Genomic DNA, 16828 nt, shown 5'->3' on the forward strand with positions numbered 1-16828 from the left:
TCCTAGCCATGGACATCAACGAGACAAGGCTTTGGATCCGACTCCGATCACGGCACCAGAACAGCCGCTTAAGACCTGGCCTTCCTCAGCACCAGCTGTTCCCTCAACTCCTGGTTCCCCGGCGCAGCTGGGCTGTTCGATGCCGAAGCAACGTTGGATGGCCAAACGATCTTTGGCGCTTAAAGGGCGGTCGGCGCCGACTCGCCCATCCACAACACATTCCTCAAAGGGCTCTCTGTATTTCGATGCCTCCCTTCTGCAGTGCCTTCAGGAGTAGCTTGACAGTAGGCAGAAGAGACTATTAATTCACCCGCAAACGGGCAAGATTTCTGCCAAACTGTCACCAAAAGTGTAGGACACTCTTCCTCACTAAAGAAGGTTTACTTTCAAGGCGCAGCTTGCACTGAAGCCACCACCACCTCCCGAGCTGAAGAAGTATCGAGACAGGGGCACTAGCCCTATACCCTTACATTCCTTCATTCATCCTCCTCTTTAACCTCCTCCTAAAATTCCTTCTCCTTTCCTTCTAACTACCCACCCCTCCACCCAAAGCCACTACTCCCCCTCCACGACATAGGCCATCTCCGCCATCCTCGCCAGCGGGGCCACCACATTCGTCCTATGGGGAGGGCAGTCCCCTAGATCCCTCTGATCCATATGATGCTCCATATAACCCAGAGCCCCAGGAGGATTCATGGTAGGATAATGGTGTTGTCCCCCAGGCAACGACTGCACTGACCTCCACAAGCCAAGCCTTCTCCACCAGTTGATACCACCTCGTATCATGAGGTCATAAGCATGGGAGACACCTTTCACAAGGTAAACTTACACACCATCATAGTGGAGGATGAATTCTCACACACTCTGTGCTCAACACGGTACTCAACCAAGCTTAAGGGTGTGTTAAAAGACCTTGTTAAGGCCAGAGTAGTTACTCCCAGGGGTGGAAAAAGTATAAATCCTCCCTTTCATACCCGCCTTGCATCAGAGTACAGCTCCCACCTGATTCTCTGGTTGTGCATACCCCCACAAGTGCACAGGGTACTGGGAAAGCCCCAACCCCTGACAAATAAAGTGAAAGATCAATGCCGTGGGCTAACAGGTGTTCATTCAGTCTGCCACCCACTGGCGCATTGCCAACTTGGTCGGCCTACTCGCAAGGTATGGCCAAGCACAGTGGGACAAGTGGGAAGACTTGAGCCAATATCTCCTGGATCTGAAAGAGACACGTTAGTATTAGATTCCTTACCTTAGAATATCCCCAGGCGTCAGACTGGATCCGGAAATTTTTGCGTAGCAGTACCCTTGCGCGTCGGTAGGCGTCGTCTGCGGCTCCGCGTCCGTCGTCGGCGTCGCGGGCGCCGTGATGATGTCGTCGGAGTACTTAGACGCCGCCTCCGCGTGCTGACGTCAGTTCTTCTTCTTTCCGCGCCAGCAAGCGCAGATCTGGAAAAAGCAGTAACCCTAGTCACTTTTTGACTAACTTTTTTGATCCTTTTTGATTGCTATTTCGAGTCTCTCGGATCCGAAACGGTGCCTTTAGGGATGCCCGGCTTCAAGCCTTGTGACGATTGCGACCGGCTGATGTCGGTCACAGATCCTCACCGCGTCTGCTTGTCGTGTTTGGGCGTCGACCAAGACGACAAGGCCTGCTCCGACTGCCGGGCCCGCTCTTCGAAAGCCAGGCGGGAGCGGTCCCGTAGGCGCCTCGAACTCCGGCAGTCGGCCCCGCGCCGTGAGAGGTCCCGATCCCATGGGAGGTCGAGGGACAGGTCGCGGGCTCGGAGCCATCACAGCTCCGAGAGTAGGCCGCACTCCTCCGGGTCGAAGTCGTCGTCAGGTAAGAGGCACAAGAAGTCCAAGCGGCGTCATCGCTCCTCGGACTCCCCCCCCCGACGCTCGTGCGATGCGGCCGGGGGTTCGGGTGACACCGCCCACGCGGCTCCGTCTGAGTCGCGGGCGCCGCGTTCAGCTCCACACCCTCCGGTCCCTGGGCTGAACGCGTCGCCGGAGGAGGTCGAGCGCTTCCTCATGGCCATGAGGAAACTCTCTCCTCCGACGGGCTCCGCGGCGCCCTCGGGCCCAGCGGGACCCGTCTGGGGGCCCTAGCGGGTCGGCGGCTCCGGCCCCGACGCCGTCGGGTGCTTTGGCCCCGACGCCTTCGGGCCCGGCGCCGCAGGTCCCCGTTATCCCGACGCCACCGGTGCCTTCGGGCCCGGTGCCGAGGGGTCCAGTTGTTCCGACGCCGCCAACGCCTTCGGGCCCGGCGCCGCAGGATGCCGCTGGTCCTCCTTCGGGATCTGGTTCGTCGCCGGTGGATCTGACGACCTCCCCGGCGTCGGACCCTCAGGTGTCACCTCCGGCGCCGGCCTCGGGCGGCGCCGTCCCCGGTTCCACCTTCGTTCCTGTTCCGGCGTCGGGATGGCCCCGATGGGCGCCGGTTGGAGAGTTCCATCTCTACGAACAGGCCCCATTAGATGAGAACCCTGAATTTCAGGAGATGGGTGATGAAGAGGACTGGGAGGGGTCTGAGGACCCTCTGACCAGGGAGTGTCAGTCTCATGAGGACTGGGCAGGAGACCTTGGGGAGGCCAGTGGCCTGGACACCTCTCAAGACACTGGTTTTGTCTCACCTCCTTCTGTGGCATCGGAGGAGGGGGCAACTTATAGTGTGGTGCTGATGAGGGCTGCCAAGGCCTTGGGCCTTGAGCTCCCCGTCGCGGCCGTGAGGACTAACCTCCTCACTGAGGTCCTTAAACCGCAGTCAAGCTCGGCCGAGCCTCTGCTGCCCTTTAATGAGGCCTTGACCGACGTTCTTCTGGGCACTTGGTCCAAGCCCGCTACGGGTTTGCCCCTAGATAGGAACGTGGCCAGACGCCACCGCCCGCCCCGGGCGACCCATGTTTCCTGTCCTCCCACCCTACCCCTGAGAGCCTGGTCATCCAGGCCTCCAATTCCCAGACCGCATTCCCGTCTGCCCCCCCGGACCGGGAATCCAAGAGGTATGACCAGTATGGGAAGAAGATCTTCTCATCACTTAGCCTCGGCCTGCGGTCCTCTAACACCGCCTGCCTCTTGGGACGTTACACCCACTCTGTGTGGGATAAGGTCGCGGAAGTGCTGCCAGAGTGTCCGTTGGAGGTACGGGCCAAACTCGGCCAAGCCCTTGTGGAGGGCCGGGATGCAGCCAAGTATTCCATCCGGTGTGGGCTGGATACCACTGACTCGCTGGGTAGAGCGATGGCAACGACGGTGGCGGTCAGACGCCACGCCTGGCTGAGGTCCGCCAACTTCTCAGCTGATGTCCAGAACACGCTTATGGACATGCCGTTCGATGGCCGTCGCCTCTTTGGCGACAAGGCAGACCATGCGCTTGAGCGTTTTAAGGACTCCAGGGCTACGGCCAAGTCCTTAGGCCTCTCGGGCCAGCGCCAGCAATCGGCTGCCTATCACTCCTTTCGTGGCCACGGAAGGGGTGCGCCCACACGTGCCGCCAGCCACGCACCGCAGGGCCATACCCAACGCGGTGGCGGCTGTGGGAACCGCCGTCCAGGTGGTCGGGGGCAGCGGCGAGGTCAGTCCACACCTTCCCCCGCAGCATCCGCCTCAAAACCCTCCTAGTCCGTGCTTTTAGGCCCATGTGACGCCAGTGGGAGGCAGGGTTCGCCACCTCCACTGGCGCACTGTCACATCGGACAGGTGGGTGCTGCAAATCGTCCGAAGGGGCTACTCCCTCCCCTTCGAGGCGACTCCTCCAGCCATGCCACCGCAGAACCACCGTGTATCGGGGGATCACTTGCGACTTCTGCAGGAGGAAGTTACGGCCCTCTTGGCCAAGGGGGCCATTGAGCGCGTTCCTGGGCCAGAAGTAGGGTGTGGTTGCTACTCCCACTACTTTCTGGTACCCAAGAAGGGCAAAGGGGGCCTGCGCCCTATCTTGGACCTACGGGACGTCAACGGCTTCCTCCGGAAGGAGAAGTTCAAGATGCTGACACTGGCTCAGGTCCTGGCTGCCCTGAACCCAGGAGACTGGATGGTAGCGTTGGACTTGCAGGACGCTTACTTTCATATCCCCGTCCTGCCTGCCCACCGGCGCTACCTGCGGTTCATGGTGGGCCACGAGCACTTTCAGTTTACCGTGCTCCCCTTTGGCCTTACCAGCGCCCCACGGGTGTTCACGAAGGTGATGGCGGTGGTCGCAGCTCATCTGCGCAGGTTAGGGGTTTCAGTCTTCCCCTACCTCAACGACTGGTTGTTGAAGGCGGGCTCGCCCCAGACAGTCGCCAGCCACCTCCAGACGACGGCAGACCTCCTGCACCAGCTGGGGTTCTCCATCAATGTGCCGAAGTCACACCTGTGTCCCTCTCAGAAGCTCCTCTTCATCGGAGCGGTTCTGGACTCGGCACGGTTTCGGGTTTATCCGCCCGAACAGCGGGTCCGGTATATTCAGGCTCTGATTCCCATCTTTCAGCCGTTATCCCGGGTTTCGGTCAAGTTGACGCTGCGGCTTCTGGGGCTGATGGCCTCCTGCATCCTACTGGTGCATCACGCCAGGTGGCGGATGCGGGCTCTGCAGTGGGACCTGAAGTTTCAGTGGGCCCAGCATCAGGGCAACCTATCCGACCACGTCCTGATCTCGGAGGGCACTGCGAGACAGCTGCAGTGGTGGCTTACGGACCGCGATTGGGTCAGCGGCAGATCCCTCTCCCTTCCCCAACCGGAGCACGTAGTTGTGACGGACGCGTCCCTCCAGGGCTGGGGAGGCCACATGGGAGAGGCGGAGATCAGAGGCCTCTGGTCTCCGGCGGAGACCCGGCTCCACATCAACCTGTTGGAGCTCAGGGCGATTCGTCTGGCACTGAAGGCATTCCTCCCCTCTGTCCGGGGGAGTGTAGTGCAGGTGTTCACGGACAACACCACCGCCATGTGGTACTGCAACAAACAAGGCGGGGTGGGGTCGTGGATCCTTTGTCAAGAGGCTCTTCGCCTTTGGCAATGGCTGGAATGCCAGGGCGTGACCCTGGTGGCTCAACACCTGGCAGGTTCTCTGAACGCCAGGGCGGACGAGCTCAGCCGTCGGTGCATGATGGATCACGAATGGCGTCTGAACTCGGACGTGGCGCAAGGCCTCTTTCAGCGATGGGGAGAGCCTTGGTTAGATCTATTCGCCACCAAAGAGAACTCGCTATGTCATCAGTTCTGCGCGTTGGAATTTCCAAGGCGGCACTCGCTCGGAGACGCTTTTCGTCGCGAGTGGAGTTGCTGTCTGTTGTACGCCTTTCCGCCTATACCACTTCTGCCCAGAGTGCTGAAGAAGATCAAGCGAGACCGGGCCCAAGTCATCCTTGTGGCTCCGGACTGGGCTCGAAGGTACTGGTATCCAGAGCTACTCAGTCTGTCAGTCGATCCCCCGGTTCATCTGCCCCTTCAGGAGGACCTTCTGTCGCAGCAGCAGGGGACGGTCCTCCACCCGAACCTGTCCAGTCTCCACGTCCATGCTTGGAGATTGAGCGGCGACAGTTGAGGCCATTTGACTTGCCTCCTGAAGCCTGTAACATCATTCTGGCAGCCAGGCGTCCCTCCACAAAGTCGGTATACGCCTGCAGGTGGAACAGATTTGTGGCATGGTGCACAGCAAAGGCTGTGGATCCTCTTTCTGCCCCTCTTTCTGAGGTTCTTCTATTCCTTCTTTCTCTTGCCCAGCAGGGCTCTGCTCTGGGCACTATCAAGGGCTACCTTTCTGCCCTTTCAGCCTTTCTCAGGCTACCTGATCAGCCTTCTTTGTTCAAGTCCCCTATTGTAAACAGATTTCTTAAGGGCATCACTCACACGTTTCCTCCTGTTCCGTTTGTGATGCCTCAGTGGGACTTGAACCTGGTTTTAACATTCCTGATGTGCGCTCCCTTTGAGCCACTTCACAACTGTCCTCTTCGCCTTCTAACCTTGAAGACTGCTTTCCTGGTTGCCATCACCTCTGCCAGGAGAGTGAGTGAGCTCCAGGCTCTTTCTTGTACTCCACCTTTCCTTTCTGTCCATCCGGACAAAGTGGTGCTGCGTACCAAACCTTCTTTCCTGCCCAAGGTTGTCACAGCCTTCCACATTGGGCAGTCTATCACCTTGCCAACCTTCTTCCCGCCACCGCATCCCTCTAAAGAGGAAGAGCGGCTCCACCGTCTGGACCCAAAACGTGCGCTCTCATTCTACTTGGATCGCACACGCCAGTTCCGGGTGGATGACCAACATTTTGTTGGTTACGTGGGCGCTAAGAAGGGGAAAGCGGTGCACAAGAGGACCATCTCCCGGTGGATCATCCTGTGTATCCAGGCATGCTACTCCTTGGCTAGGAAGGAGCCCCCGGTTGGACTGCGGGCTCATTCTACCCGAGCGACGGCGACTACCACTGCCCTGGGCAGGGGTGTGCCCTTACAAGACATCTGTCAGGCAGCTACGTGGGCATCACTGCACACGTTTGCGAGACACTACTGCCTGGACAGTCAAGTCCGGAGGGATGGCTTCTTTGGCCGTTCCGTCCTCCAGGACTTTCTGGTGTGATTATTGGTTCGCAGACCCACCACCGGGGTTGGTATTGCTGGGGTATCTATTCTAAGGTAAGGAATCTAATACTAACGTGTCTCTTTCAGATGCACAAGTTACTACTTGTGTAACGTTATATCTGTAAGAGACATTAGTTAGTATTAGATTCCTTACCGACCCACCCATCCTCCCCGTTCTGCGAACCAATATCTAGGGTTAGGGTTGTCCCCTTCAGGGCCCTAGTTTCAATGGCACCAGTGTTGGTTTTTAACATGGCTCTGCGTTTCTGGCGCGGAAAAGCTGTGTCTAAGAACTGACGTCAGCACGCGGAGGCGGCGTCTAAGTACTCCGACGATGTCATCACGGCGCCCACGACGCCGACGACGGATGCGGAGCCGCAGATGACGCCTACCGCGCGCAAGGGTACTGCTACGCAAAAATTTGCGGATCCAGTCTGACGCCTGGGGATATTCTAAGGTAAGGAATCTAATACTAACTAATGTCTCTTACAGATATATCATTACACAAGTAGTAACTTGTGCATCAGTACAGGCAACGGGCTCAAGACCTTGCTGCGGAGGACCAGACCATCTTCAACACGACCACAAGGTGTGCTCTGGACGCAGCTGACACCTCTACAAGGATTATTAACTCTAAAGTTCTGATCCTCTGACATACCTGGCTCCCTGCTTTTGGCTTTAAACCAGAAGTCCAGCATCATCTGATCATCTTGCCCTTTGATGAGGTACACCTCTTCAGGCCTCAGGTTGATCATATGCTGTACAAAATAAAGGAGGGCAGGCGTAGGCAATAGGTGCTCTTCAGTCCCCATCTCACTTTGGTCCTTTTGTCGCTCATAGTTCCGTGGTGGCGCCAAGGCAACCTTCCCAGAAGCTTCTATCTCATATCAGAGGCAAAATCAGCAGTAGCAAACCTCCCAGGGTTATTCCATAGGTGCCAGTAGGGGAAATAACCACAAGGTCAGGGGAAGAGATGGTGTGGCAAAGGGAGCCGCTCCTGCCAAGTCGGAACTCCCCCCTCCCCGACCACATTACACGTGTCGAGGGGCACTTGCAGCAGTTCCTCGTACACTGGCAAAACATAAGCTCAGACCAATGGGTTCTAACCATTGTAGAACAGGGCTACTGCCTGGAACTCACTGATCCACTCCGAAACATCCTCACCCCCGCAAATATTCCCTCTCCTCAAAACACCAGCTCCTCCAGAAGGAAATCGACGCACTATTATTCAAAAGCTCCATGTGTGTACTCCCTGTACTTTCTCATCCCCAAGTAAGACGTGTCCCTCAGGCCCATATTCGTCCTCAGGCCTCTCAACAAGTACATCTGTCCAGCCACTTTCACATGGTCGCGCTCTGGGATTCCATTCCTCTACTGCAACAGTGCAACTTCATAACTGCTCTCGAACTGAAGGATGCCTATTTCCACATTCCAATCCACCTGACATACCACCTATACATCAGGTTCATGGTAAGTGGTCATACCTTTCAATTCAAGGTTCTTTCCTTTGGGGTAACTACAACTCCGGCATCCAAGTGTTCCAGTACCTCGAGGACTGGCTGCTCAAGAGTGCAAGCAGACAGCAGTGCGTGGTACACACCCAGATCACCCTAGATCTTCTCCAGAATCTTAGGCTCTCCATCAGCCTGGGCCAGACCCACCTTCATCCCCTTCAGATGCAGCCCTTCTTTGGGTTACTTCTACATTCAGCTAATGGAGAGGCTTATCCCAGCCCTGCACAGGTTCATGCTTTCCATCTTCTGCTGCCTCTATTCCAGCCAGCCCACCAGCTAACAGTCAGGACAGTAGTGCGCTTCCTCAGCATGATGGCCTCATGCATCACCATCGTTCTGCATGCCTACTTACTCATGCGCTGTTCAAGAGTGCCTGGCGGCACAATGGTCACAAATGGAGGGTCTCTGGGAGGATCTAGTGTTGATTTGGGCAAGCACCCATCGCTTTCTGCAGTGATGGAACAGCAACAACCTGTTGCAGGACACGCCTTTTCTAAACCTGGTCCCCTGAGTGGCCATCACCATGGACGCCTCTCAGGTGTAGGACGCATTCGAAAGATATGACCATTCAAGGCATGTGGGCCCCCTTCAGTAAACCTTTCACATCAGTTACGTGGAACTACTGGCACTCCAACTGACTCTCAAAGTTTTCTTCTGCCATGTCTATCACAAAACAATCCTTGTCAAAACAGACAACATGACTACCATGTACTACCTTTGGAAACAAGGGGGCACCCGTTCTGCTCTGGTGCAGAACATTTTGGGTTGGCCGATCAGCCACACGGTAAATCTGCTAACTGAGTACCTTCTGGGAGCGGATAACAACTTTGCAGTCCTACTCAGCAGGATGTGGCAACAAGTCCACAAGTGGAAACTCCAATCCCAAGTCCTGCTTTGGATCTGTTCATAACCACCAAATACCCAGGTTTCTCCTAGAGGTTTCCACACTAACAGTTCATGGGCAATGCACTATGGATTGACTGGTCAGAGAAATTTGCCTATGCTTTTCCACCTCTGCCATATATGATCTGGAGGCTACGGTAGACATACCTCACCCTCATCCTGGTGGTTCTCACGTGGGCCAGACAACCCTAGTTCACAACCCTTCTAGATTGGTCAGTACAAAATTTTACAGAAGGTGTATTTCCAGAGATCTAAATTATGTAATATGGGGCAACTTTATGACTTCACCTGTATATTTTGTCACAAAGTAAATTGGATACCTTGTACCACGCCATTTGGAGCTCGTTCTGAATCTGATCTTTTTGGGAATTTGCAAATCCTTAATTTAAGTGGGACTGAGGAGTGGAGGGTCTGGAAGGGGCACAGATTCCCCACAAGTCTAAGTTAGGATTTGCCGAAGTATACATTGACCCTGCGTAGGCTAGTCCTTAATCTGAGCACCAGGGATATATCCCTTGGGTGGGTAAGGAACCGAGTTCCCAGCCTAGAACAATGTGGAACAGAAAATGGAAGTAGAAGGCCCATGGACAGAATCAGCCTGTGAAGGTTGTGGCTGTGCAACGAAGTGGGAAGAGATCCGGACACCTTGGAGGGCTGCCTGATTGTAATGATGCCTTGTACTGGAGGTCGGTTGTCTCTTTGGGTGTTGAGTTGTGAAGGTATGTTACTAAAATGGAGGGAGCTGTGCATTTGTCATGATCCAGTCTTAGTATAGTCTTTGTCTACTGGTTGGATGAACGTTCCTGTCCTTACTCCTATTGGACTCAATGTCGGAATGATATTTACACCCGTTGTTTATTTTTTGGCTCTTATTGAAAATCAATATAAGGGGTTAAAAAAGCAGATGTACTCACATTTTAATAAAATACTAATTATTTGTGGGACTAGACCAGTGCACTTCATCTGGAAAAAAGCCCACCATTGCTTTTTGCCATCATTGAATTTGGCTGCAGACAAATTCCTTCTTACCTTCCTGTGCCAATTGTGCATCATTTACATGGTGTACTTGTTAAAATCAGGTCTGATTTCCCCATTACTAAACTCCCTCAAAGCTTTCAGTAGATTTCAAAGTATATATCCAACTTCCAGCTTTGCCATTCTCTTACCATATTTTGTATGCAAGACTAATTTCTAGGCTAAGATATTAATGTCCGCACTTTGCTGTCTTGGCATCACCTGAGTCTGCTGGATATATATATAATTAAATTCAGTTGCTCACGCTATGTTAACGTATGAAGAAGTCTCAAAACACCTGTGTACAATGGCTCAGCCAATCCAGGAAATGTGGCCAGTTTGGTAAGTAAGCCGCCCTTCCTGTACTAGGTCCGTAATAGTTCCCTAAAATTATTTTTCACGTTCCTAAAGATGATTTGGGAGGGAAGATAGGAACCAGGATGTAGGACCCAAATGTGTATATCCATTAATAAACAGAATATATTTCTTAAATACGTGGAGTAGTCATTCACGTGTTATTGCTCTGACATTTTGTACATGTAAATATTGTCCTAATGCTGTCTAAGTCAATCAAGGCTATAGCTATGATGAACAAAATGAAAAAAAGAAATCGAAGTTTAATAAACTTTATTTGTAACTTTAAATAAAAAGACTGTATTGTCTAGCCAAATAAAGGAGTAAGAATACATGAATACTCAGAACCAGCTTCTTGCAGTTGAACAAATTGTCACTAATTTATATTCCATATTCCCTGGTTTCCTCTTTTTCGCTGGTAAGATTATGGTCTGCAGGAGTGTCCAAGTGTTTCAAGTTCATTTCTCACTTCTATTCCTTTGTCTAATGTGTTCCTTTTTAGTCCTTTCCTAAAAGTTTGGATTGTAGAGTTCCTCAGAGTTTAGTATTAACCCCCACAGCCTTTTCATATATCACTATTCTTTTGAAGGCTTTCTTATTCCTGGTCTGAAGCCTGATGCTCCAAAGAACTTTGTGGTCACCTACCCCTGTCATTGTAGGCCCATATGAACAAAGTCACTACCACCAGCTTCATACGATCTGCAGTTTTGAAGAATATAATTCACTTTTCCTTCCTGACTTATGGAAAACAGTAACATAGATCACTGCTCCTCCCTCTCTGGATTAAATCAGTGCGTTCTTTTTGGGGTTGCTTGAGTATCTTCTGGAATGACACCAGGCGGTCCAAAATCCGTATTTCTACAGCCAGTTCTTGGTGTTTGTCCAATTGCCTTAAAATAAGGACAATGAGGTACAAAATGGTTGCCATATCCTTGCAAGTAGGCAAATAGCTACATGCCGGTTGCAAACCGGTGGTTTGTGATTTGATGGGTGGTCCAAGGACCTGATGGAATGGACACTGGTCGAGGAAATTCGGATGAGAAATGGATTATAGTGACAGAAGATCACATTGATTGGAGGGAAATATATGAAAATCTGACTAGTTCTGATGCAGAAATAGATTCATGTGACGCATATTGAATCAGAAGCAACTTAAGTGGGAAGAAAATCTCACATAAGATGTAAAGCTTTGTGGACATATTGTTGTATTGGGAAAGTAAAGAAATACAAAAATGTGATTTGTGAAAATAAATGGCTTTGATCGCACAGTGGCAGACGTGTCTTTATCAGCATCAGTATTTGAACTCCAGGCATCCAAATTGACTTGGATCGCTTTTCTCCCTCGAATGCAAAGTATACCATTTTTTTCTGTAAACTGGCAATGTCAGACAACTGTGCACAAGTGTGGAGAATATTTAATAGCAATCTCCTCTGGAAATTAATAATTCTGTGGTACAGTGCATGGTAGTCATGGTTCTCATTTGTCTAGAGAAAGCAGTCTTCAGGCGGATGCTCTAAGATACTAAATGTACCTTCTCAGGAGTTTAATCCATGCCAGGATGTAGTCCGAGAAAGCATCTGTGGTACTTTTACAACTCATCATACCATAGACTCTGATGTTTTCCTTTTTGGAGTTCTGAGTAGCTGCCCTCTGATGGAAGCATTCCCATTCATCTGGGTTTTCAATGTGATGTTTGTCTCCTCATTGTCTTTGACATTTTCAAATAAGTCTTCAGATCAGTGTTGTTCAAGGTTCTGAATGGGCTCAGGAGTTACCAGGTTGCAGATCCCCAGATCCCCTCTTTTAAAGTGGTATAAAATCATTCAGATTGCTTGTGTTTTAATCAATCAATTCATTTGTAAAGCGCGCTACCTACCCGAGAGGGTCTCTAGGCGCTGGGAGGGGGGCGGGGGGGGGGGGGGTGGATGGGGGCTGCTACAGATCGAAAAGCCAGGTCTTGAGAAGTCCTCTGAAGGCCAGCAGGTCCTGGGTCTGTCGTACGCCGGTCGGGAGAGTGTTCCAGGTCTTGGCGGCGAGGTAGGAGAAGGATCTGCCGGATGGGGGAACTGTGGCGAGGGCGAGGTTGGTCGAGTGGAGGCTGCGGGTGGGGTGTAGAAGCTGAGTCGGTCGTTAAGGAATGCTGGTCCGACGTTGTGTAGAGCTTTGTGTGCGTGGATGAGGAGTTTGAAGGTGATCCTGTTGTTGACGGGGAGCCCAGTGCAGGCCTCTCAAGTATGATGTGATGTGGCCGTGTTTCCATTTCTTCTGTCCTATAATGTGGGAAGTATATTGCTTCCGAACATAGGCAGCCTACATATTGATTTTTGTCTTCTAGGCCCTTCATTGGCCAGAGTAGGAGGAGGTGGATGGCATTGTTGGAGCATGATGACTGTATAAGAGTAGATGGTTTAGTGTTGGTAGAGGATGTGATGAGTTACCTTGAGCCTCGTACAGTTTCGCTGTCTGTGGATCTGTTTGTATCTTTGCAGCTTGCCCAGGAAGAGTACCTGGCCTACAGTCTGAAGAAATATGTTTCTAAAATTTACATTTTCTTGAGGAGGCCTTCTAAGCCCTTTTCATTTGATCTTCCTGAGGTTTCTCAATGTCAGAAGCCAATGGTAGATGGGTGTCCTCCAGCTTTGTATACGACAGCTCATTGCGGTCTGAAACTGGTTGTAACTCATTTGATGGATCCACCATTCGAGCATTTACACAGCTGTGAAAGAAAGTATCTAGCTCTGAAAATGGCATTGTAGTCGCATTCGAGGTATTCTCGCCAAAATGTAATTTATTACTTCACATAATATTACCAGAACTGATGAAACTCTTATTCTTGTATTTGTTAAAGAAACGTCTTTGATATCGAACAAATGAAAAGTTATCCAAGAAACAATGGTGCAGATCTTGAAGTGCTTAGTACATGAGATGTCTTTGAAGGGCAAAAGAGCCTGCACCAGTCCATAGTGAAGAGAAAACCCCATTAGGATGTGTGATCTACTTCCCGGGCACAAGAAGGGGAGTACAAAGAGGAGTTGTAAGTGAAGGAGTTATAAAGAGCAGGGGGAGAGCTACAGACAAGCAGAAGACTGTAGGAGAGGAATCCATGCAAGGAAGGGAAGGAAACTGGGTGAAGAATGAAGCTTAAAACAAATACAAAGCCACACTGCAGGGTAACTTGGAAATGGGATAACAGTGGTAACTTACTAACGAGAAGAAAAAAATGAATGAAGTGATTTTTAAATGAAGGCGAAGGACTTTAAGAGCTACTGATTTGTAAAACTAGAATCATCGAGTGAAGTGAGTTGCAGGTCACGTTGGCCGGCTTGCAAAACAGGGTTTTCTAAGGACAAATTGAGTTTCACATTGAAGCAATCTCGGGTGGAGAGAGCTGAAGCTTATTTCTCCAACAGTGAAGTTACTCAGCTGATCTCCTGCAGCACAAACCATCATTGCGGAGAGAACAGACGCTGAGCTCAGAGCCGCCAGCTTTAGAGCACCCAGGTATGAGCAAAGCTCAAGTTGTTAACTTGCTATTGACCCAGCTCTCCCTCTTGTCTCTGTTAATCTTACCATGGGAAGAACTAGCATCCGTGAAAGCCGAAGATGTGAGGAGCCTGGTGAGGAGTAGAAAAACTGCCTCTGGCCTTCTAGCCTCATAATCCTCCCCATGCATACCCTCATTGTTAAAACTTTTCACTTTCTATTGAAGGAGGTGTGGAATATTGACTTGAAGAGGGAGCCATTCACCACACTGGATTAGTCACAAAATAGGTACCATGAGTAGGTCACCCGTGAGGCTTAGGAAAGAAGTGTGAGGATGATATTTTGAAGAGGGTGGAGGGACGTCGCCACGTAGGCATTGGTCACTTGTGCAAACCTGGTGTGAAGGTGCAGTGGTACAAGGGGCACACACAGTGAGCATGCTAATATTGCCACCAGTGGATTTATGAACCTCTAGCTATTTAAATATTTGGAACTTTAAACTAAGAACTTGCATTTTGCAAAGTCTCTTGTCATGGCCCATCCCTGGGTCTTCGCACAGTATTTAGAGGAAATCTCTAAGTTGTACCTGATAAGAGATCATATTATGAATGAGTAGGGATGGGGGTTTCTCTGTAAGAACACCTTTCACAACAATGTTGTAATGGAAATGTATTTTAATGCTCAGTAAGGGCATAAAAAGCCTGCACTTACATTGATACCTTCCTTTTAAATACTCTGTGAACATGATTTGTTATTTAGTTGATTCCAATTACTTGTGCACTTTGACGTATAGGAATACTGTTTTGTTTTATGAAATCTAAGCCACACATCAAGCCCCAGTATCCATTCATGCTCAATTGGCCAGTAGGATATTTCCTTCCTGAGGTTTCTTCGCTCTAAAAAGACCCTTTTAATAAAGCGATCAGTGAAAGGGTAATTGCCCTTTGTCAATATCTCGTAGGACTTTTGTGTTTCCTTAACTTTCAACTAGTTTGCATCATTTCATCTGTGTTCCTCCCTCAAGCCTAACGTTTGTAAACTGCAGATATTGATTGCCTCCCAGTTTGGTGGTATTCCCAAAACAGTGTTTTCTGAGGCCTTGGTCAGGGGTGAGTAGACGCTGCAGCTAGTCCAGTGGGTCCTGGATTCAAGGTTTCTCGCATGCTTCTACAGGACTGACTGTTAACTGGCACTGTCTTCTGTTGCCTCTTTCTCTCTTTCTGTGTGTAGCCTCTGTCGGGGTTGACGAAAGAGGACTGTGCTAGTTCCATGTCTGTTACCTCGGCCTTCCGGCTTGTCCAGGTATCTTCGGCTTCTGTTTTTACTGAATATACAAGCTTCTTATGCATGTAGCACATCCTGGAAAACAGCAGGCATAGGGTTGAGCGTAGGTTGGGGCAGGGCATTGCTATATTGCTGCATGGCCGCTTGAGCTTGCTTGTTAATGGGTGTCCGTTTGTTCACGTTCTGCCCAGTAATGCCTCATATTAGTGTCATAAGTCTGTTTTCATGATCTTGTTCTTATGCAACTAGAGCTTAATATTTAATAAATCATGGGATAAATGATGAAATGTCTGAGTTCTCTTATCCTCTGAACTGGAACAATGATTTCTAAACCATTTGGAGATACCTTGCCCTCCACACTCAACCCCAAACACTCCCTGCAACTCTCTACCCTCCTAGTCTCCCCACTCTCATCCTATAGCTAATCTTATTCCTACAGGGTACAAGGGAAAGTCTTCTTCTGGTCAAGGTGACCTTGACAATATACTCATTCTACCTCTTGTGTGCTACAGACTTTATGTAAAAGATCAAGGGCCACAAGTACAAAGGCTTTTTCTGATGCAAAGACAAAAAGGCTTTTTCACATGTACAGAGCCCTATGTGCGATGCGGAAAACCTATTATACCAAATTGCAAATTGGTTTGCGATTTGGTATAAGGAAGGGGTGTGCTTAGGGCATCCCTTCCTAATACCAAATCACAGTGGCATGTGTGAATGTTTTGGCGACTGAGATGCTGTCGCAAAACATTCACATTTTACCACCTACGTCAAGTAGGTGTACCCATTCGCAAATGAGAAGGGGTCCCAACGGGACCCCTTCCCCTTTGTGAATGTTAGTAAAAACATTTTTAAGAGCAGACAATGGTCCCACAGACCACTGCCTACTCTAATAACAAATGAAGAAGATCTTTTCATTTTTTTCCTTTAAAAAATAAAAAACATTGCTTTATTCAAAAACAATCCGAGACGGTGGTCTGCCGATCACTGACCTGCTCATCCCTGTGATTTTAGCGATTCCACAATCCTCGCAAACCGAGAGCTACCTCATTAATATTCTTGAGGTAGGTCTATTTGCGACCCATTGGGAATTGCAAAATGTGTCAAATACACATTTGTACATTTGTGTTTGCAAGCATCAAATACTCAATCACTATAATTCGCTATTTGGTAATTGCAAACGATTACTTTTGTACATATGGCCCCAAGTTATTGGATAGTTCATTCAGACTGTAAGCTGTAGTCTCCTCCTCAAACAACTCTCTAGTAAAAGTTCTTCACCTTAATTCAACAATATGTCCCTCTTGTTGACTACAGGCTCCTGTGCATTCTGGTAGGAGGACGGGGCATCAGATTAACCCCAGACACATGTTCTCTGAAGAATAGTTGCAACTGAAGCCTTACAGAATTAGACAGGCCCCCATCATAGCCCTTGCACCACATAGTACCAGCAAGCAGGAGAAGCGCTTATTAAAGAGACATGTACACACTGACAGCAAGAGATGTGCTTGTGACCTCTGAACTGTGTCTTCTGTGACTGTGTCTGAGACTGTATAATGCTAGAAGATGTGAAACACAAGGGAACTCCTACTGAGTGACCTTAGAAGTGCATGTGCTTCTAAAGGTGAGTTTTGTATCAACAAAAGACTTGTGTACACCAACTGCAAGACAGCTGACAGCCTTAGACTGCATTAAGGGCAGCATGTACACTGATGTCAAGAGAA

At 50.1% G+C, this 16828-nt stretch overlaps 1 protein-coding gene across 8 annotated transcripts in view; it reads left to right on the forward strand.

The window, feature by feature from the left end:
* Window positions 1-16828, forward strand: part of LRCH3 (leucine rich repeats and calponin homology domain containing 3) — a 366756-nt gene that overhangs the window by 265665 nt on the left and 84263 nt on the right. Inside the window, exon 17 of one of the 8 annotated variants that reach the window (XM_078665635.1) lies at window positions 15054-15125. The exons of the other annotated variants lie outside the window; for them this stretch is intronic. Coding sequence (XP_078521761.1) covers window positions 15054-15125 — 72 coding nt within the window. The remainder of the gene's footprint in view (window positions 1-15053; window positions 15126-16828) is intronic. 8 annotated transcript variants of the gene reach the window in all.

This window comes from Lissotriton helveticus, chromosome 11 (assembly GCF_964261635.1).
Source record: "Lissotriton helveticus chromosome 11, aLisHel1.1, whole genome shotgun sequence".
Taxonomy (NCBI): Eukaryota; Metazoa; Chordata; class Amphibia; order Caudata; family Salamandridae; genus Lissotriton; species Lissotriton helveticus.